This window comes from Anolis sagrei, chromosome 1, assembly GCF_037176765.1.
Source record: "Anolis sagrei isolate rAnoSag1 chromosome 1, rAnoSag1.mat, whole genome shotgun sequence".
Lineage (NCBI taxonomy): Eukaryota > Metazoa > Chordata > Lepidosauria > Squamata > Dactyloidae > Anolis > Anolis sagrei.
This window is the reverse complement of record NC_090021.1, coordinates 171,867,638-171,891,479: the sequence shown is the minus strand read 5'-3', so window position 1 is coordinate 171,891,479 and position 23,842 is coordinate 171,867,638. Positions and strand designations below refer to the sequence as shown.

At 39.6% G+C, this 23,842-nt stretch overlaps 1 protein-coding gene across 5 annotated transcripts in view; it reads left to right on the top strand.

Moving 5' to 3' along the window:
- The window catches only part of ERBB4 (erb-b2 receptor tyrosine kinase 4), a 1,155,234-nt gene that overhangs the window by 764,361 nt on the left and 367,031 nt on the right, over positions 1–23,842 (top strand). For all 5 annotated transcript variants that reach the window (XM_067470344.1, XM_060781240.2, XM_067470353.1 and 2 more), the window contains exon 5: positions 11,495–11,560. In XM_067470344.1, the coding sequence (XP_067326445.1) occupies positions 11,495–11,560 (66 nt within the window). The remainder of the gene's footprint in view (positions 1–11,494; positions 11,561–23,842) is intronic.

Here is a 23,842-nt window from a genome sequence, read left to right as displayed (position 1 = left end):
GCTTTGCAAGGTGGTCATGGCTACCTCCCTGGCAACAAGCGGCGATGCAGAAGAGCTGGGCGTAGCCACGGCCACCTCGAAAAGCCCACCTCACAAAGCCACCGATGCAAAGAGGGAGGTGGGGGTGGGTAAGAACAGCTGTTCCTGAAGACCACGCCCCCAGCGACCTCCAAGGAGTGCTGTGCTTGGCCACGCCCACCTCTCCCTTCTGCATGACTGACAGCTTGCCAGGCAGGGAAGGGAAGGTGAGAGAGTTTAAAAGTGTTAGTTTTAAAATCTCTCACCTTTCCTTCCCTTCCTGGCAAGCTGTCCATCATGCAGAAGGGAGAGGTGGGCGTGGCCAAGCACAGCACTCCTTGGAGGTCGCTGGGGGTGTGGTTTCCAAGGAGGGCTGTGCTTGGCCATGCCCACCTCTCCCTTCTGCATGATGGACACCTTGCCAGGAAAGGAAGGAAAGATGAGAGATGCTCTCCGCAAGGGAAGGGAAACTGAGATTTTAATGGTTCTGGAGGTAGGGAGGAGCATCTTCCAGAAACAAAACAAAGGAAGCGATTCGTATTTCCTGGTATTTTTTATCTTTTTTTTAAAGAAAATTTTGGAAATAATTTCAAAATTGAGCCACCAGCTATATACGAAACGAGTTTAGAACCATTTTTTTCTTGATCAACCAAGCCTAATAGCTACTCATTGAGAGCTGGAGACTTATGCGGTCAGGGTTGAAACCCAACAAGTGCGGGTAAGAAAATAATAGATAAAATAATGTATAAATATTAAAATGGATATGGCATCCTTACTTCGTGGATTTTCACTTATTGCGGGTGGTCCTGGAACAGAACCCCCACAATAAGTGAGGGCACACTGTATCTCATGCTTCTTAGTCCAGCACAGTTAGCATCTATCATGAGGTGCATAGTGTAACTTCACATCTGGCAGTATCTTATTTGTTAGAAGGAACCCCTTTTCATTGCATCCCATTCAGTGTTGATTTATAAACACTGAGTATCCTCAGTTTTTACTGCTGTCATTTTCTCAAATTTTCTTTACTGTCATCTTCTGAGGAAGCCTCCAAAACTATTGTTGTGGTATTACAAGTTTTTTTTATTGGTGGTATTCAGTGAAAAGTGTTGTTTTAAAGTGAACAAGAAGATAATGGCTCTTTAGAAAATGGTAAATAACTTTTGGAAGATGCATCCTCCCTCTTTAATGATATTATTCAGCTGAACATATTTTATATCTGGTTTCTATTTGAATGAAGGATTCTATAAGTTTAGGATGTGTCTTGAATTCTTCTCTGTATACATTTTTACTAGGTGTGAATGGTTCAAATCACCTGGTAATGTTGCAGGCATCCATTCTTCCTCCTCTATTTGATCTCTGGAGTTCTGCTGAATGTGTGCAGCTTGTAATATTGCCTTCTATGTATTTGCACACACACACACACGCACACACACGCACACACCATTCACATTATGGATGCACAGAATTGTTTGTGTGTATTGATGAAACAGCTTAAAGATGAATTTTCATGCCATAATACAAACAATTGAATATTATTTTGTGCACAGTTAATCATCTGAGTCTAAAGGCACTTGTGTAACATTAACATAAATGGAGAGACACCCCATCCCCCCAAAAAAGAACTCAAAAAATCACTAAACAGATTTAGACATTGTTTTAGAGAGTAATTTAAGAACTTGTTTTGAAAATTATTTCTGGTAAATTGAGAACAAAAGTAGAACAAGATGCAAAAAGTGCTAATTCAAAGAACAATAATGAAATGGATGAGAAGAAAACCGCTCACATTTTAAATATGTGTGTAGAATAATTGTTTCACAATGTAAACTGCCTGTTGGAGCTTTGAATTCTTCATTTAAATGTCCGGAAAGTGAGGAATTGGTTGTTTTTGCTATCTTCCCTAAACCTGACTGTAAAAACTCTGCTGGTGGCCTTGGCAAAGCCTTTGTCTCTGAGCCAATTCTTTCTTTGTTTAAAAGAATAAAACAACCTGTTACAACGAAATATTATTGTAAGCCTTGGGAAGGGTTGTAATTTAAATATGTTGAGTTAGTTTTATCCCTTGCACACCATGAATGATATGAATAAAATAAATATCAAGGCAGAATCTGGTCCACTATCTGCTTTTGTTGGATAGTGTGTGAATAGCAAATAAGGCAAGGTATGTTTTCTCCCAATTTATTTGATATGTGACCTTCAAAAGGACTTGTGATAATTTAATTCAAAGTTGTGCTGTCTATATGTTCAACACCTCATTTTGTCTGTGTATCCATGAGAATAGAAAACAATGAAGCCGACACTTTCAAGTTCCCAAAGAAAAGGAGTTGGCAGGCTTCCTCTTTCTCTACTGTTAAATATCTCTATTTAAATGCAAATTAGCATCTGACACTAAGAAAAAAAATAATGTAACAGGAAACAGGTAGACATGTCAAAATCCTTTAAAAATAACTTGGACCCCAAATTGTGTTTGCTTCCAAGAAGAGGAAAAAATACTGTGGCAGAATGTCTTTTATGACACAAAAAAATCACACTGATACCATGGAAGATCTTTTAATTTAATGTGGCAATTTCAAGTAGTTGAAAATTTGTAAATGTGGGGAGGTGTGTTTGATTGACCATGGAGGTTATTCACAGTGTATTTTGGACAGAGAGTTGAAATAGAGCATATTTTGGAATACAGCTTCAGTACATAATACAGCTTTGCATTTTTGGTATCGCTTCTGGTCTCAAGCAATGCTACCTGTGATCTCAGAGGTTCTCCTCTGAAATGTAAAATATACAATCTCGGGTTCTAAAACATTATCAGTCTCCTTCACCTAAAACCCCATCTACACTGGCATGAAAAATCTAGATTATCGACTTTGAACTGGATTATATGGCAGCGTATAACCATATAATCCAGTTCAAAACAGATAATCTGGTGCTTGGATATATGGACTCATGCTCAGGAGAACTTCCAATATTTTTCATCCTTCAAACACACATGAGCATTCTTTCTCCTGTAACAATTGTCAGGAATATTAAATATTAACTAGATATTTTTAATTACAAAAATGTGAGTCAAGCACTGAAAGGGTTAAAGGAATGCAATGACTCAGCAAAAGTTGCACTTAAATGTAAGCAGGTGTGCCTGTAGCTTAGTAGCCTTCAGTTTGTGAGAGGTCTCTGTGGGAGAAGGGCCTCAGTGTGTTAATAGGCCTCAATATGAGAAGACCCCAGTGTTTTAGTAGGCCTCAATATGAGAAGACCCCAGTGTTAGTTTGTCTCAGTAGGAGAAAGTCCTCAGTCTGAGAGAGGCCTCAGTGGGAGAAAGGCCTCAGTGGGAGGTAGGCCTCAGTGTGTGAAGCTCTAGTATGAAGGCTATTGTGTGTAAAAAAGTTACTGTGTGAAGCTCCTGTGTAACTTCGATGTGAGAAGAGGCTCTGTGAGAATGAAGCTGTTTATCTGCATGAGAAAGAAGCCCATCATGGAAGTAAAGAAGGAAGTATTAAGGAGTTTGTTCCTGTTATGGAAACCTTATTCTTGTAAATAGTGCAACCATATTATTTTGCTATAAAGAAAAGCCTCCCAAGGAAGTGATAACATTGGTCTGTGTGTTTTTGTTCTTTTTAGCACTTTTGGCTACTGGTGCTGGATCATGCTGCTGCTAATAAATTACTATGATGTACATTTATAAGGAGGGTCTTTTGTTAATAAGCCCACTTGCCCAACAACAGTGATTCTAAAACTTTGGTTCTCCAGGTGTTTTGTACTTCATCTCCCCAGAATTCTTGATAGTTGGATAGTTGGATGAAGTCCTGACCAACTGGAGGGACAAAGGTTGGAAGTCCCTGCTATAGGGGAAAGTATGTTCAAGTGTGATGGAGAATATCTCATTATATAGCCAAATGTGTGTCACTAAAACAATGGATCTTTGAACATTTTTCTTTATCTATACTTGGAAGAAAGCACAATTGAAAGAACTAGATATCCACGTTCCTTTGGATGTCCACCTGTGACTTTAAAACCCCCGAGATCACTCCGTTCAGACGATCAGAATCTCCTTGAAGTTCCCAATTTTAGGACCTTTCACCTGATGTCCACTAGGCGTAGAGCATTCACGGTGGTGGCTCCTTACCTGTGGAATGCCTTGCCATCGGAAACACAAGCTCTCCGAGACTTACTATCTTTTCGTAGAGCTTGTAAAACTTATTTATTTAGGCTGGCATTTGAATCTTGCTGATTGAATTTTATCTTTGATTTTTAATGTAATGTATCACATATGTATATTGTAAACTGCTCCGAGCCTTTGGGGAGTGGCGGTATATAAAATAGATTAATAAATAAATAAATAAAACTAAAAATGCCTGTAATGCTTTCTCTTCATCTCCATAGACCTTTCTTTAATGTGGCCCATATCAAAAACTAAGAAATCTAACTTAGCAATCTATGGGATATTAGATAATTAGCCCCTTATTTGTACACAGGTCAGCAGGTTTTATAATGTTAGCCTTCCATAACAACATGACCACAAACGGCCGTATTGATATTTCTACTAATTCAACACCTACTCCCTGCACTCAAGAGCTTTACAAGTCATTGTTGCCTAAAGCGCGAGAAAGCCACTGACTGAGACTGTTGCAAAATGAACCCCTACGCACCATATTTTATTGAAAACCCACAAATGCCTACACATATCTAAATGCTTCCAGTTTCCACCTAGAATACACTACAAAAACTATTTTACAGCCAAGGTATCAATCTGCTTAGACCAGTGGTTCTCAACCTTCCTAATGCCGCGACCCCTTAGTACAGGTCCTCATGTTGTGGTGACCCCCAACCATAATATTATTTTTGTTGCTACTTCACAACTGTAATTTCGCTACTGTTATGAATGGTAATCTAAATATCTGATATGCAGAATGTATTTTCAGTCACTGAACCAAATTTGGCACAAATACCTAATACTCCCAAATTTGAATACTGGTGAGATTGGGGGTGATTGATTTTGTCATTTAGTAATGCTGGAGTTTCTGGGATTTATAGTTCACCTAAAATCAAAGAGCCTTCTGAACTCCACCAATGATGGAATTGAATCAAACTGGGCACACAGAATTCCCATGACCAAGAGAAAATACTGGGAAGGTTTGGTGGACATTGACCTTGAGTTTTTTGGAGTTGTAGTTCACCTACATCCAGAGAACACTGTGGACTCAAGCAATGATGAATCTGGATCAAACTTGGCACAAATACTCAATATGCCCAAATGTATAGTTTGGAGAAAATAGATCTTGCCATTTGGGAGTTGTAATTGTTGGGATTTATAGTTCACCCCCAATAAAATAGCATTCTGAACCCCACCGATAGAATTGGACCAAACTTTCCACACAGAGCCCCCATGACCAACAGAAAATACCCCCAGGTTGAGAAACACTGGCTTAGACCTATAAGACTGAGACTTAAAGCTATTGGAATTACAACAGACATTTTTCAGGCTATAACACCCACCTAAGGCGCTGAAGATACAAATCAACAAGGCAAGATTAGTCCTCAGAAACAATCTGCTATGGGGCAAACGAAAACCAAATGACAGAACACTCCTAGTGGTCATTCACAGTCTCCAGTTGAGAACACTAAGGACTTCTTCACACTGGGCATTTTGCCTCATTTTGCCACTTTTATGTGTAGCTTACACAGGATCTCCCATGTGCTGTCACAGGATACATGGCTGGTCCTGCCCACATTTTCCAAAGTGGAGGGGAAGCACAGAAAGGTGCTTTCTCCTCCACTACAGGAAGGAAAGTGTTGTTTGAGCTACCCGTACTCCCACCCCCTTTTTTTAAACTGTGTGATGGCAGAAAGGGTGTCGAAGCAATAATAATAATAATAATAATAATAATAATAATAATAATACTTTATTTATATCCCGCTCCATCTCCCCCAGGGGGACTCGGTGTGGCTTACATGAGGCCAAGCCCATCAGTGCAGTACATACATTATAATACAAAAACATAACAATAATCAGAAAATAAAATACATAAAATGCAAATAAATATAATAAACAACAACAGGCAATATAAAACATGCAATTAAAAACAGAGGATTTCACTGGGCAGGGCCACATTCAAGGCTCAAATTTTAAAAACTCTGGGAGATAGGACGGTGCAGATCATCAGGATGAGGATTCGAGAATGAGGGAGGATTCAATTGCACGAATTATAAATAAAGTGCTCCTAAGGACGTTTAGTGCAAAGTTTGGTCAGGGAGTTTCTTACATTCAATCACTGAAGGCACATTGGAATAGCTAGGTTTTCAGGTTCCTCCTGAAGATTGCTATAGTGTAGGCTTGCCTAATATCTCTGGGGAGTGAGTTTCAGAGCCGGGAGGCCACCACAGAGACAACACACATTGCTACACTTTCTGCCATCTGATGGGGGGAAGGAAAGGGTGCCAGTGCACCCTCTCCCATTCCCACCATGTGATAAGGAGAGGAGGGAGGGAGGGAGGGTGGGGCGCCACGAGACACCCTGTGCACCTCTCCTTTTCTGGATTGCCCTTTCAGGTTGAGTAAAATGAACCATACGTCTGAGCTAGAACAAACTGCATCAGCATTTCAAAGTCTGTGTTAAGTCTTCATTTATTCTTAATTCATGAGCAGTCTTTGCTTCACATTTTCTGCACATTCTCAGAGCCTTTTTCTTCCACTTCTCTAATTTCTAATCTCTTCTTCTCTCTGGCAGTTTGCCGTTATTAGCTTTCTGCACAGTACAGTCGATTTTTAATAATAATTGTCATCATTATGTTTTAAAGTTTTATTATTTGTGCCAGATGGCATCCCTTTCCCTGTCAGCCAGAATAAACTTGCATGGCATAGCTGTAATGCAAGTTCGGGTCCCAATAAACAGATGCCAGACAGTCACAGAAAATGGTATGCTGATATCAGCAACTGTGTCTCCCAGGCATAATTGCCTCAAATGAACTTTGTTGCATCAAGGAGCTGATGCTTTTAATGAGGTGGTTGGCATACATGTGTAATTGCTGTACAACCTAATCAGTAGATTCTATCAACATTGTGTAAGTGGCAGAAAATGGTGAGATTCAGTTTAAGAAGGTGGTTCTTTTGACCGATTCACTTTATGCATACTGAACCATATAACTTCATTTATAATAGAACAGACAACTTGTGGTTCTCCAGATGTTGCTGGACTGCAGCTTCCTTACCATTCCTCATCATTGGCTCTTCTGGGTGTTGTTGAAGTAACGCCCTCTACATTGGCCTTCCTCTGTCGGTAATCCGGAAACTCAAGTTGGTACAAAATGCAGCTGCTCGGCTTCTTGCAGGAATTCCGATGAGATGCCACATAACACCAATCTTACGGCAGCTGCATTGGTTACCAGTTAAGTACCGGATCACTTTCAAAGTGATGGTACTCACCTTTAAGGCCTTGCTTGGTCTGGGGCTGATGTACCTGAGGGACCGCCTCACCCCCTACCAACCCCAGAGATCCCTCTGTTCTGAAGACCAAGATTTGTTGGAAATTCCCAATGTCAAGACCTTGTGTCTAACAGCAACCAGACGCAGAGCCTTTGCAACAGTGGCACCATCGCTCTGGAATACTCTGCCACCTGAAGTCCGTGTCTTGCGGGACTTATTAGCTTTCCGCAGGGCATGTAAGACATATCTGTTTTGACAGGCCTTTGACTTTTAATATTGCTGTTTTTAAATTGTTTTAAATTGTTTTTAAATTGTGTTAGATTTTAGCCTGTTCTTGTAAGCCGTTCCGAGCCCCAGGGGAGTGGCGGCATATAAGTTCGAATAATAAATAAATAAATAAATAAATAAATAGTAAAGAGACACTTGGTCAGCTAGCCAACGTATTCCATTTGATCATTGTAGGGCTTCAAGTCATTTCCAATTTGATAAACCTATCATGAGACTTGCTTGGCAAACTTTATTTCGGAGCAGGGTTGCTCTTGCCTACTTGGAGGGAATGTGATTTGAGTTTCCATTATTTGTCTCAAATTAAATCAAGCAGACCTATATGTTTGCCACATTTGACATTTCAGATGCTTTTGGGCTACAGGTTACTAGGTGGACTCCTGGAATATATTTATCCAGTTTCTTCACCATTAATAGAGGTGTGGGCAAGAATGAGGAAGGAATATATGCAACTGGGTTGTTGTAGGTTTTTTCGGGCTGTATGGCCATGGTCTAGAGGCATTCTAATGCCTCTAGACTGTGGCCATACAGCCCGAAAAAACCTACAACGACCCAGTGATTCCGTCCATGAAAGCCTTCGACAATACAATATATGCAATTATTTATCACTTGTTAATCCAGATTGCACTTTTCATTGCTGTGAAGTGGGTAAAAAGTGGTTAGAGGTCTTGAGGTATTTTATTCCATATATCACAGCCTTCACAGAGTTTTGCGAGAATGTCAGAGAGAGCTTTCTCCATAGCTGCTTCCAGACTCTAGTGCTTTCAAGAAAGGTTAGGCCATATTGCAACATGGCTTCATTGTTCAGTTAAGATCTTTCCATTCTAGCAGGTGTTTGGAAACTGTTTCATATAATGGGTTTTCTATTTTAGTGCCATACTGTTTAATTTATACTTGTCAATTAATATTGTTTTATTTTATGATCATATAATATTGCCATAGCTTTATTAGAATCATAGAGTTGGAAGAGCCGGGTGGGCCATCCAGTCCAGCCCCCTGCCAAGAAGCAGGAAATGGCATTCAAAGCACCTCCCCCCCCCCTTAGATGGCCATCCATCTGTATGTTTCTAATTATACATGGTTTTACATGCGTCTCCTATTATTCTGGAGGAATATAATGGGGTATAAATAAAGGGGAGAGGGGAAAAAAAGAAAGATGGACAGACAAGAATACAGATAAGATGATAGTTTTGAATTGGATCACCTTGTGAAGCATTCAGAACTGAGAAATCAAGTTCAGAATGTTATGAAGAAAGTTATTTTGGAGGAGAGAAGCAAATCCAGTAGATCAGTGGTTCTCAACCTGTGGGTCTCCAGGTGTTTTGGCCTGCAACTCCCAGAAATCCCAGCCAGTTTACCAGCTGTTAGGATTTCTGGGAGTTGAAGGCCAAAAACATCTGGGGACCCCAGGTTGAGAACCACTGCAGTAGATCCTTCAAAAATGAGCAACTTTTGCAGGTGGTTCTTTGAGAGAAAGCATCTGTTGCTACTGCATAGACCAGTGGTTCTCAACCTGGGGCCCCCAGATGTTTTTGGCCTTCAACTCCCAGAAATCCTAACAGTTGGTAAACTGGCTGGGGTTTCTGGGAGTTGTAGGCCAAAAACATCTGGGAACCCCAGGTTGAGAACTAGTAGCATAGACTGAGGAGATGGGAAATCCATTCTTACCAGAAACCATTGAAAAGTGATAATTAAAATTAGGCAAGCACCTTATTTACAAGTGGTAAGCAGTGGGTGGGGACTACTGATACCACAAGAGCTCCCACCCAATCCGCAGCTGAGCATTTGGGCTGTTTGTCTAAGAGGGAGTGAGTTTGTTTTCTGCTGCCCTGGAGACTGGGTTTCAGAGCAATGGGTTCAAATGACAGGAAAGAAGTTTCCACTTGAACATTAGGAAGAACTTCCTGACTGTAAGAGCTGTTCCGAAGTGCAACTCTGTGTCTTGGAGTGTGAAGGAGGCTCCTTGTTTGGAGGATTTTAAACAGAGGCTGGATGGCCATCTGCCAGGGTTACTTTGTGCTTTACCTTCATGTCAGAATAGAGTTAAATTGGATGGCCCATGTGGTCTCTTCATACTCTTTGATTCTATAAGAGGCTTCCTGCCATCTTTCCACTCAGGTTCTCCCCATTAACACTGATTTCTTATAATGGAAGACATCTCGCTCTTTTCTCATTATTCAGCTTGCTTTATCAGTTCTCTTCACATACCAATTGACCAATTCTGACTTCTACTACAATGCTTGAATCCCAAACCACATAATAATAATAATAATAATAATCATCATCATCATCATCATCATCATCTTTATTTAATACCCCGCCACCATCTTCCCAATGGGGACTCAGGGTGGCTTACATGAGGCCAAGCCCAACAGCATATTACAATAAAGTAAAACCAAAACACAATAACAACACAGTAAAATACATACAAGATATGAGTACAAAAAAAAAAGATAAAGCAAAATCTTACATAATAAAATAAAATAACAATGAGCGGGCTGCATGTGCAAGATAAAAACTAAGATACTAAAAATACTAAAATCAGGATGAGATAGGGATGGAGCAGATTGTTTGTGGGGGAGAAACTCATAAAGGAACGGGGTCATAAATATAGACCTTCATACAGGTGGGGAAATATACTCTGGGGATAAAAACCGTTGAGGGGGAGCAACTGTGTATGATAATATGTTACATCTGTTATGTACTCACCAAAGTCCATCTTTATTTTGTGTATTACTCCTAGTGATGAAGTATTCCACTGAGCTATTTCTTGATCAGATGGTCTGTGGAGTGTGCCAAGGACTGAGAAAGTGTGCAACATTTCTCTTCCTGCCATAAATGGAATATTCTTTAAAAGCATGACAGATACAATGGATATATAATGACAGTTAACTCATTCACAGTGTGATTTCAGTTGAATGAAATGGGTTTGTAATCAGGAATAGACAAAAAGTAATTCCCTTTGATTTTCCCACAGTGCAAAGAACAAAAAATTATATGAAAGATGAATATATGTGGAAGAAGAAACATGGAAAGTTTTGCATTAGTAGGATTTAGCCAACCGCCCCTGAAGAACCAACACAATCATGCATTAATTGGCAATAAGAATCAGTGACTCGCATTAAGGCACTGCATATATGTCCTTCTGCTTCCTTCTAGAGAACCTTTTATTTCATAAAACATGTTAGCTTTTATCTATTTATATAAAGAAATCTTTTTCCTATGTTCCCTTCTTTTGCTGAAACACAGCATGCCAAGAGAATGATGGAGCTGGTAAAGGTCTTTAAGAGCTACATATTTGAATTTCTATAGTATTATTTATTTATTTATTATTTATTATTTGCACTTATTGACCGCCACTCTCAGCCCTAGGGCGACTCGTGGCGGTGAACAGCAACATGGAAAAGACAGTATACAGCAAATCACGACAACACATACCAAACTACTACTACATAACATACACTAAAAATCCGCTTCGTCAAAATCCTGGGGTCATAGTCAGTTTCGTAGTCATGATCCATTCCAGTAGTAGTAGTAGTTATCTAATCAAAAGTGGTACAGTTAGGATGCAAAGTTCCACCATGAATTACCTTTAATTCTGATACATTTGCAACTTCATGTAGGATTTTTAAGGTCTCCTTTAACTACCAATCTTTCCATTGAAGTAGTGTATAAAATTCTCATAAAATAATTCCAGCATCCAGCTTAAATCCACTACAAAGAAAATGAGTGTGCCTGTGCCTGAATTATCTCTATATTTTGTCTCTTCTCTCCTTGAAGGTGGACCATGTCACAAGTCTTGTGGAAATCGATGTTGGGGACCTTCAGCAGATGAATGCCAGAGCTGTAAGTACATTAGATTAAGAAAAATAAAACATTAGACTGGACTACGGGAGACATGGGTAGAAGAACAGATTTAATATCAATCATGCAAATGGTATGTTCATATTATAAAGGGAATTCCACACTTTCAGCCCTGGACAACATGAGGCACGAATTTTGGACATCTCCTTGGGTTCTTTGGATCAAGCATCTCAATCTTATCTGAATTCAGTTTTGATTTGTTTTTCTTTATTCAGATCATTACTTCCTCTCATTCAAGGAGGCACACTATCCTGAGCTAAGACTGTTTCTGAAAGCATAGAGAAATGTATTTGGTGTTATCAGCCTACTGATAAGCCCAGGCCCCGTGCCTCCAGACAATTTCTCTCATTGCTTTCATGGTGGATAGAATGCCACCTTGTGAAATGCCACATAACAGGTGACCAAGTATCACCACATGGAACTTGCTGGAGAAATATGACCAGAACCAATGCATGGTTGACTTGAAAGCTTCAAGGCTACAGCAGGAAATTAACATTGTTTGTTCGTTTAAAGAGAGACAGGAAAATGAATGGATGCCAGTAGCAATATTTGTCTGTCGTGTGAGTAAATATTGGATTCTGAGTCAGTTGAGGTTCTAAAGGTAGGATGTTTGGGGGAACAATTCTAAATTAATAATGAGTTGGGAAAGGTTTGGCAGCTCTCAGAGAAGGAAAGACATTAGGCATAACATTCACAGGGACCAAAGGAGAGAGCTTTGAAGCATAATAAAGAAGCAGTCCCTAGTAGCAGTGTGCCACAGTCCAGTGGAAAGAAATGCCTACTAGACATTGACAGAGTGCATTCAAATTGTCCCTGTAGGAATACAATACTTTATATACCATGCATTTGTAAGACTGAGAGAAGAGTGAAGCCAGGGCATTGGAGACTTACATATCAATGAAACAGGTGAATCTGCTCGGGTTTTCAGGGAGAATATTAAGAGGCTGAACCTATTTTGGGAAAAGAATTCAGCACCTTGGATAGCTCCTTTAAAGTTTAGAATAAAATCCAGACAAAATTCACTGATCTCACTGAAGGGAAAGCCAGCCACCAGATGTCAAATGGTTGAGAAATGAAATTAACTTACAAATGTACAGAAGACTAATGTGAACATCCAACATCAGAGATCAAAATAGCTAATTGTTGAGGCACATCAGTGTCAACTGCAAAAAGACATTTTGCCAGCTTGGACAGAAATGGCGGTGAGGCCAGAAAGCAAGGACTTACTAGATATATGGTGGAGGTTGAAAGTGAGAGTAGCCAGAATTTGTTCATGAAACAAGCAATGATTCATGAAGTTATTAGACCAAACCATTATTTATTACTCAGTCTCATGAGTTCCAAGGCCAGAGAAGCAGCTGGCGGAAACAGAAGAACGGCATGCCCCAGAGAACCATGCTTGCTCCATCAATGTCCAACATTTACACAAATGACCAGCCACTGTTAGAAAGGACAGAGAGTTTCATCTATGCTGATGATCATGCCATCACCACTCAAACAGTGAGTTTTGAAATGGTTGAACATAAGCTCTTCGAAGCTTTAGGTACTATTACTGCCTATTACAGAGGAAACCAGCTAATTCCTAATCCATCTAAAAAGCAGTCATGTGTTTTTCACCTAATGAACAGACAAGCATCTCGGGCTTTGAGGATTACCTGGGAAGGAATCCCACTGGAACATTGCAGCACATCAAAAGACCTGGGAGTTATCCTGGACTGTGCTCTGACTTACAAGAAGCACTGCTTGAATACCAAGCAAAAAGTAGGCACTAGAAATAATATCATACAAAAGTTGTCTGGCGGAACCTGGAGATCACAAACAGATGCAGTGAAGACTAAAATGCAGTCATGTGCTTTGCACCTAAAGAACAGACAAGCAACTTGGACTTTGAGGATTACCTGGGAAAGAATCCCTTTGGAGCATTGAAGCACACCAAAAGACCTGGGAGTTACCCTGGACCATGCTCTAACTTACAAGAAGCAGTGCTTGAATATCAAGCAAAAAGTGGGCACTAGAAATAATATCATACAAAAGTTGTCTGGCGGAACCTGGAGATCACAACCAGATACAGTGAAGACTAAAATGCAGTCATGTGCTTTGCACCTAAAGAACAGACAAGCAACTTGGACTTTGAGGATTACCTGGGAAGGAATCCCTTTGGAGCACTGAAGCACACCAAAAGACCTGGGAGTTACCCTGGACCATGCTCTAACTTACAAGAAGCAGTGCTTGAATATCAAGCAAAAAGTGGGCACTAGAAATAATATCATACAAAAGTTGTCTGGCGGAACCTGGAGATCACAACCAGATACAGTGAAGACTAAAATGCAGCCATGTGCTTTGCACCTAAAGAACAGACAAGCAACTTGGACTTTGAGGATTACCTGGGAAGGAATCCCTTTGGAGCACTGAAGCACACCAAAAGACCTGGGAGTTACCCTGGACCATGCTCTAACTTACAAGAAGCAGTGCTTGAATATCAAGCAAAAAGTGGGCACTAGAAATAATATCATACAAAAGTTGTCTGGCGGAACCTGGAGATCACAACCAGATACAGTGAAGACTAAAATGCAGCCATGTGCTTTGCACCTAAAGAACAGACAAGCAACTTGGACTTTGAGGATTACCTGGGAAGGAATCCCTTTGGAGCACTGAAGCACACCAAAAGACCTGGGAGTTACCCTGGACCATGCTCTAACTTACAAGAAGCAGTGCTTGAATATCAAGCAAAAAGTGGGCACTAGAAATAATATCATACAAAAGTTGTCTGGCGGAACCTGGAGATCACAACCAGATACAGTGAAGACTAAAATGCAGCCATGTGCTTTGCACCTAAAGAACAGACAAGCAACTTGGACTTTGAGGATTACCTGGGAAGGAATCCCTTTGGAGCACTGAAGCACACCAAAAGACCTGGGAGTTACCCTGGACCGTGCTCTAACTTACAAGAAGCACTGCTTGAATATCAAGCAAAAAGTGGGCACTAGAAATAATATCATACAAAAGTTGACTGGCACAACCTGGGGATCACAACCAGATACAGTGAAGACATCTGCCCTTGTACTTTGCTACTCTGCTGCTGAATATGTATGCCCAGCGTGGAATACATCTAAGCAAGTTAAAACAGTAGATGTGGCTCTTGCTGAGACATGCATTATCACAGGATGTCTATGCCCTACACCACTGGAGAAATTATACTGTTTAGCCAGTTATGAGTCACCTGGCATCTGTCAGGAAATAGCAGCCAAAAATGAAAGGACCAAGGCATTGACAACTCTGGCCTTTCCGGATATCAGCCAGCAAGTCAATACCTTAAATCAAGAAATATACAATTTTCAGGAATGAAAGCTGTTTTGAGACACTGGCGTCTGGGTCATTCTCCTTAAATTTAAACAAAGACATGATGTGTGTATGAAAATGTCTCGAAAGCAAAACCAAATGGCATGCGATTTGAATGCTATTTTCCTGCTTCTTGGCAGGGGGTTGGACTGGATGATCCATGAGGTCTCTTCCAACTCTATAAGTCCATGAATCTATATTTTGTTTCCAGTAACAAATCTCTTGAGGGTATATATGCATGTTGGTGTATTTTTCTTAATAGATACATGGCATAGAACACATTCTAATGAGCTCTTTTCCAAGCTGAGATGGAAATTATGTTCAGAGGTGGGTGGAAAGGGGATAAAGTTGAAATATCTTAATCCTTGTCTTCAAGCTACATGCAGGAAATAGTAGTAAGATTTTTTTTTGTTCTTGACTAATTATTCTCCACAGCAGACTGCTTTCCTTGTTCCTCTCCCACCCATTTCTCCTTCCTGCCTTCCAAAATCATTCCAGAACAATGATTTGCATCTTATCCCCGCCTCTTTCTGTCCACAAAAATTTGATAGGTAAATTTGCATGCCTAAGAGGGCAATTAATAAGGAATTACAAACAGTGTGTATTCTGAAGAAGAGTGCACTTCAGAATATTATGTAATTAGCCAGCCATTATAAATTAAAATGCTAGAAAAACAGTGGGGAGACGGCTATTTCATACGCTTATCAAGTTGCTGGTTCTTTTTTTATATAATGTTCCACTGCTTTTCTTCTTTGATAAGTGAATAATCAAAACACAATTCAGGAAAATTTAAATAGTTTTCAAGCCTACGCATTTTCTTGAGAGATGAATGAAACACATATGTCATCTGCAATGTGCTGGATTAGGCCCGCAATATTTGAATTTACTTATCTATGTGAGCAATTGTGTGCTGCTTTTTAACTCTGAGAAGCAGACTCAATATTAACCATATTGCTGCTGAAGGGTGAAGGACAAGTCATTCCCTCGCCCCTCTCACACACACTAGTCAGTTCTGGTTGTGTTGAGATTAACTTCACAATTCAGCAGCAGATCAGTTGCACAACTTAAGCGCTTTCCAGTAGCTTCTTCCTGCACAGTATTTTCAGTCAATGGCTCCCACACCCTGCAGTCTCTCTGGAACCTTTTACAGACACTTGAGCACATGCCAGCCATTGTCATTTACCATTGTCTTTTCCCCAGTCTAGATGACATTACAAACTTACCACAGCACACAGTTATATCTTGTCTTAGCAGACAGGTTCTTTTAATTACATATAGCCTTCGACAAACAACATCACAGCACAAGGAGAGAGAATACACTGTACATGACTTCCTTATATACAATTCTATACAATTACACATAGCAATCTCTGATTGGTTCCCAACTCATTAACTTAACTCAGACCCAGGATTACATCATTCACAATCACCTGGACTAGGCCAGAACACATTCTCCAAATAATTCCCTATATACAGTTAATGCAAGACTCAGCATTTCCAATAGAAGCCCATTAGCAGTGCATGACTCAGCTATATTACATTACAATACATTGTAAAACATGACTGGTTGTGATATTCTGACAGCCGAAGCAAAAAAAAAAAAAAACCCAAAATCAGTCTCCTCCTCCTCCTCCTCCTCCTTTGGATTCTTAAAGAGCAAGTAAGGATGGGAACTGCGAAGTCTACAGGTTGCATGCTACTGTCACCTGGCCCTTTTTTTCCTGGGGGGATGGGATGTCTTCAGTCACTACCAAAATATTTTGGACAAAATGAGCTTCTTTATTGGAAAAAAACTGCAGGGTAAGATTAATAATAATAATAATAATAATAATTATTATTATTATTATTATTATTTATATCCTGCCACCATCTCCCCAAAGAGACTCAGGGCAGGTAACATGAGGTCAAGCCTAAATTATTACAATAAGTCTGCTTCTGAGAGTTAAAAAATAATTACAATACAATATGAACCGGCGCGGATTATAAGACCTTCTGGGGAGGCCCTCCTTTTGCTCCCACCACCGTCACAAGTATGGTTGGTGGGGACAGGAGAGAGGGCTTTCTCGGTGGTGGCCCCACGCCTCTGGAACACCCTTCCAAGGGAATTAAGACAGGCCCCATCCCTCCCCTCCTTTTGTAAGAGCTTGAAGACATGGTGGTTTCAACAAGCCTTTGAGAATGACCAGTTCTAGTACAGCCCCAAACACTGTTGAAAATTCTAGCATAGCTGCAAGATGCATTTCCTTGTTATTGTGTTCCTCAAACCTAAGGAAACAAAGGTTGCAAATATCTAAAGAGTTCCTTCTCACAAGGGAAAAGATCCTATGGAAACTGTCCTTGCCAGCAAGGGAGACAATTGAATTACTGTATTGTCGAAGACATTCATGGCAAGAATCACTGGGTTGTTGTAGGTTCTTTCGGGCTATATGGCCATGTTCTAGAGGCATTCTCTCCTAACGTTTCACCTGCATCTATGGTGCATTCAGATTGAATTACTTTTCAGAGGACAAACATTAAAGTACATTGGTGGTCTCCCATTTGACAGCCAATGATGCACAGATATAATGGCAGAAAACATTCAACACACAAAAATTCCAGGTGGGAAAGACTTTTTAAATGTAAGATTGATTTCTATGCCATAACTGAAATGCTCTGATGATGTCATTAAATATAATGCATTTAATATTGACCACAGTGGCTCACAGCTTGTCATTCAAACATGTCCCCCACAGAGAGAGAATATAGTTTAGAATGGAATTTAAGAAAGACATCTTAGCTAAGGGACTATTTCTAGATAAATGAGGGGATTGTTCCTTCTGACAGATGAGTTCATATCTGGGTATGTGCCAAGCTGGGTTTATGCCATGTCAAACAATCTGAAGCTGGAACCATTCTAGGCCCACTTTGCATTGGCATCTCTAGCAAATATGTAGAAGATTGAGAGTGAAAGCATTATTTCTTTTGTACGCAAACATTAGGTGGATTTCAAAACCGATAAATGTGGTTGATTGAAGGCTCTCAACCTTAAAAAGTAAGGTTGAAATTAATATTTTGTTCTTTAAAAACCAAAGATTGTTTCATTTGGGGAGGGGAGGAGTTGTAGTCAATAAGGTCAGCAAGATGCAAAGTTGACACAAAAAGAAAATGCTAAACCAGCAGCTGTAGATCAATTATGGGAACACGGTGGCTTAACTAAACATTGGCACATTTAATTAAAATCCTTGTATTTCACTAATAACTGTACATGTTCATAAGGGTTTTTATTGATTTCAGCTATTTCCCATTTCTTCCCCCTCTTGGTAGATTTACAATTCCCTGTAACAGAGAATTAAAGGAAACATTTACAGTGATTAATTGCACACAACTGTATAAGCAAACGGAGCAAGCCGACCATCCCCACCCTTTTAACACAAAAGCTTGTCAGCCAGTAATAAAACAAAGACAGCATTGAGGGGAGAAGATTTCCATTTTCTGTCACCTTCCTATGTAGAAATTATGAGAACAATATAAGGGAGTAAGAACATAGTCTAGCCATGGTTAAGAAATACTGAATTCATAAACACAAGAGCACAAGAGGGCTGGTACAAACAAAGATTACAGGCTGGTTAGATGCAGGGAATGTCATGAATATAGTGTATCGGGATTTCAGTAAGGTGTTCAACGAGGTCACCCATGACCTTCTGGCAAAGAAACTAGTCAAAACTACAGTTCGGTCAGTGGTTTTCAACCTGTGGGTCCCCAGATGTTTTGGCCTTCAACTCCCAGAAATCCTAACAACTGGTAAACTTGCTGAGATTTCTGGGAGTTGCAGGCCAAAACATCTGGGGACCCACAGGTTGAGGACCACTGGGTTAGGTGGATCTGTAATTGGTTAAGGATGCTCACCAATGCTTCCTCTTCATCCTGGAAAGAAGTGATGAGTGGAGTGTGATAATCGCTAATAGTCTACATGGATTTATCAAAAACAAGTCATGCCAGACGAATCCGATCTCTTTTTTTGATAGAGTTGCATCTGGGTAGATGTAGGGAATGCCGTGGATGTAGTATACCTGGATTTCAGTAAGGCTTTCGACAAGGTCCCCCATGACCTTCTGGCAAACAAATTAGTCCAATGTGGGCTAGGCAAAACTATGGTGAGGTGGATCTGTAATTGGTTAAGTGGACGAACCTAGAGGGTGCTCACCAATGCTTCCTCTTCATCCTGGAAAGAAATAACGAGTGGAGTCCTGCAGGGTTCCGTCCTGGGCCCGGTCCTGTTCAACATCTTTATTAAGGAGTTAGATGAAGGGTTAGAAGACATTATCATCAAGTTTGCAGACAACACCAAATGGGGAAGGATAGCCAATACTCCAGAAGACAGGGGCAGAATTCAAAATGATCTTAACAGATTAGCGAGATGGGCCAAAACTGACAAAATGAAGTTCAACAGTGACAAATGCAAGATACTCCACTTAGGCTGAAAAAACGAAATGCAAAGATACAGAATGGGGGATGCCTGACTTGAGAGCAAAAAGATTTTGTGAAAAAGATTTTGGAGTCCTTGTGGACAACAAGTTAAACATGAGCCAGGCCCGTAGCCAGGATTTCATTTCGGGGGGGGGGGGGCTAATTTTTTTTGGGGGGGGCTGAGTTTCGGGGGGGGGGCTGAGTCTGAGTGAAAGAGGGTCTAGCCTAGCAAACCTTTTGTATCATTACCCCAATACCCCCATGCATATGGGATATATTGATTATGGTGATCAGATCATGATATGAATCGTGAACCACCGTGAGAATTTCGGGGGGGGGGGGGCTGAAGCCCCTCAAGCCCCCCTGGCTACATGCCTGACATGAGCCAACAATGTCATGTGGTGGCTTAAAAAGCCAATGGAATTTTGGCCTGCATCAATAGGAGTATAGTGCCTAGATCCAAGGAAGTCATGCTACTCCTCTATTATGTCTTGGTCAGACCACACCAGAAATATTGTGTCCATTTCTGGGCACCACAATTGAAGGGAGATGTTGACAAGCTGGAATGTGTCCAGAGCAGGGTGACTAAAATGATCATATGTATATGTATATGTATATCCCAAACAATCCTAAATTCAAAACACTTCTGATCCTGAACATTTTAAAAAAAGGACATATAATATACCATTCACTATCCCAAAATTTATATTCTTTTTAAAAGTAATTTTTATTTAGAAAAAAATGTAATGATACAGTAAAAGAGGGGGAACATTATAAATGTATATAAAAGAAGAAAAGTTAAAAGACAGAGCTAAAATTCAAAAGAAGATAAAAAAGAAAGAAAGGAAAAAATTGATAAAACGAGAACTATTTCCTATCTTCGCCTCGAAGAATTATTGTCGGAAGGAAAGAAAAAATATATTATTTATATATTCCTAGTCCTTTTTGTATATAATTTCAATCATTCCGTGTTTTTCATATGTTGGTTTCATTTACTATTATTTTCAGATTTTCATTTTTCAAAAAACATTTCAGGAGTGTACAATCTGTTTTCTTTTTGGGATTTGGAGAGTGGCATGAAATTTCATCAATCAGTATGTCCATATTCATTATATCTAGTAATCTTAATACCTATGATATTCTGGTTGGAATAATTTCCTGTTTCCAAAGTTTTCCATAAATTAATATTGCTGCTGTCATCATGTAGGTAAAAAGTTTATCTTGATTTTGGTCTAATACCAAGTCAAACATATCTAATAAAAAATATTCTGGCTTGAACTTATATTTATCCCAAAATTTATATTCGAGGGTCTGGTGAAATAATAAAAACAATTTAAATCATTATGACAAATATTATTGTTAAGGTTGATAATACATTGTTTGTTCTGGCAAACCTCACAATTTTGTTTTTATTCTGTATAAAAAATTTCACATTTTGGGGTGTGTACAGAAGTTTTTCAAATGCGAGAATTTTATTTTCTATGTAAAAACTGCTGTTTTTTGTTCCAATTTGTGCAGAGTGAATCCACAATTACAGGATTTGCTATGTGGAGCATAGAATTTTCAACATTAAAATTTTTATTTATATATAGCAATATTTTGTGCCAATAATAATAATAAAAATAATAATACACTTTATTTATATTTCACCTTATTTCTCAGGAGGAACTCAGACTGGATTACAGTTTTACATATATAAGGCAAACATTCAGTGCCTGTTTTCATCGTAAAAATAACATACAATATACAAACAGAGGTCAAGGTCATGTGTAGAAAGTGCTTTTTGTGGGAAAATACCATTTTCCCACAAATTTTGTGCAAATTTTGTGCAGAATGTCCAGAGCCATGTACAGAGTTTGAAAATGTTACACTTTTCAAATACTTCTCTTTGGAATAAAACTAATGAAGAATTACATCCCTATTTCCCATTAATTTGGTAGAAAATGATTGGATCTCAGTTTTTCTCAGTGCACATTTGAGAGGTGAGCTAAACCTATGTTTGACAATAATAATAATAATAATAATAATAATAAGAAGAAGAAGAAGAAGAAGAAGAAGAACAAAAACTTTATTTTTATACCATCTCCCCTAGGGGACTCGGGGCGGCTTACAAGGGACACGCCCAAAATTACAATTAAAACACAAATGTAAAACACTTAACCAATTAAACCATCAGATAAAAACAAATTACAGCACTCTTGAAAGCAATATAAAAACAATAAGGCTGAAAAAAATAGCTGAGATATAGATTCAATTTATTTATTTGTCGTGTCAGGGCAACCAGTCAATTATATTACATTTCTAACAGAACAAAGCAAACAAACAGACAAAATACAAAATTTGTGAGTTTGGTAGTTGATTAAATGTCCTTTGACCAGTATCTGGCCACTTGGAGTGCCTCTGGTGTTGCTGCAAGGAGGTCCTCCATTGTGCATGTGGCTGGGCTCAGGTTGCATTGCAGCAGGTGGTCAGTAGTTTGCTCCTCTCCACACTCGCATGTCGTGGACTCCACTTTGTAGCCCCATGTCTGAAGGTTGGCTCTGCATCTCGTGGTGCCAGAGCACAGCCTGTTCAGTGCCTTCAAAGTCGTCCAGTCCTCTGTGCCCAGGGGGGAGTCTCTCATTTGGTATCAGCCATTGGTTGAGGTTCTGGGTTTGAGCCTGCCACTTTTGGACTCTCACTTGCTGAGGTGTTCCAGCGAGTGTCTCTGTAGATCTTAGAAAACTATTTCTAGATTTAAGTCATTGACGTGCAGGCTGATACCCAAACAGGGGATGAGCTGGAGATGTCTCTGCCTTGGTCCTTTCACTATTGGCTGCTACTTCCCGGTGGATGTCAGGTGTGCATTCATAGATTCATATGATTCAATGAATGCAATACATTTTTGCAGGAGCGCAGGAAAGTGCAACAATACAGTAAACTGGGCAGGAAATACTGTCATAACGCATATTGAGGTAGAACGTATGCCAGTGTAAAGTGCGGGCCAGTGTAAAGTGTGAAACTTCAAGTTGGGACAAGAAAGTTATTGGTGAGCTGCTTAGTCAAAAGTGAAAAGTGTTGCTGCCTTTAAATGCTGCATTACACTGTGTGACTCTGCCTTCTGTTTTTATTATTTCAAAATTGTATCAGCATGAATTTAACTTTGGTGCTTACTTCTGTAATACAATTTGTTCTTTGTACCTGTATTTATATATCTTAATATCTGTCAATTTTTCAAAAGATAATATCGTATCTTTTGAATGTCATAAAGCATAAAATGGAGCTCTATTTTATGGGCCATTATTTGATGTAAACCAATATTTCATTTAATTGATTAGATTACAGTTGGAAAAAAATATAGAGAGACCTGATACAAATATCTTACACTAAACTAAACAGAAATTTATCTGACATAGCTACAACAGAAGATAATATGTTCAGAAGGTGCACTTTCATAGGATTTACAGTTCTCATGGACTTTCTGTCTGTTTAATCCTCCACAGTTATTATCAATGTTTTACATTACTTTAAAATAAATTATGTATCCCTCAAGATTTTTACTCATAGGTTAATCCCCCCAAAATTTGAAGAGATTTTCTCAGTAGAATATGTGCTTGAGGTTGTAATGTAAAATGACACATGTTGTGCAACTCTATGCATATCTACTCAAAGATTTCACTGTTCTGGTGCGGCTGTACCAGGAGCTCCTACTTTATTTGCTTTGTATTAAATGTTTGCTTGCAGTCCAAGGTTTCAAGGAGTCTGCAGAAGGGTGGCTTCCTTTGGTTGCAGTCATAGGGCAAGTCACCTGTCCATCATCGTTAAGTTTTGGTTAGTTAATCTCAGCAAGGAAAGCTAATGTACAGGACGTGTGCAAGCTTCCCCTGTACAAAAGCTTCAACCCTTAAGACTTTCCGGGGGAAAACAGTCTTAAAAGCATCCAAGACCTTCCGGGGAAGAATAGTCTTAAGAGTCTCCAAAGATTTCTAGGGAAACAGCCCTAAAGAACAAACAACTCCAGCTGGAGAACATCTAAGCCTTTACTGGTAGGTCCACTCGGCATTTGAGAAGCAGTTTGACCCGGTAGTGGAGACCCCCTACTATCACTAGTAGCTACATGAAGCACACTCTGAGTTACAACAATATCAGTAAGGGTTAGATTACAGTCAGCCTGGGAGAAGTTAAAAAGGGGATTTTCCATTTAAAGTAAAGAAGAAGTTATTGAAGACAGTTGCCTGTCCTTTGTGGGCAAGATTAGGAAGTCACCAGTTGCATAAAGCTTGGAAGCATTTCTTTTGCTTTATTGAAGACAAGAGAAGTTTCTGTTTGATTGTTCATTAATAAAAGACTTTGTTATACTTCACAAGCCATCTAAAGATCATTTGTAGTGGGAAACCTCTGAGAACTTCTCTTTGGGCCCCCTGGCTTCCCGCTGGGCAAAGGTTGCACGTCCTGTTCTGAAGGAAATTCTTTACAGGCCCAGCGCGTGACAGAAGATTC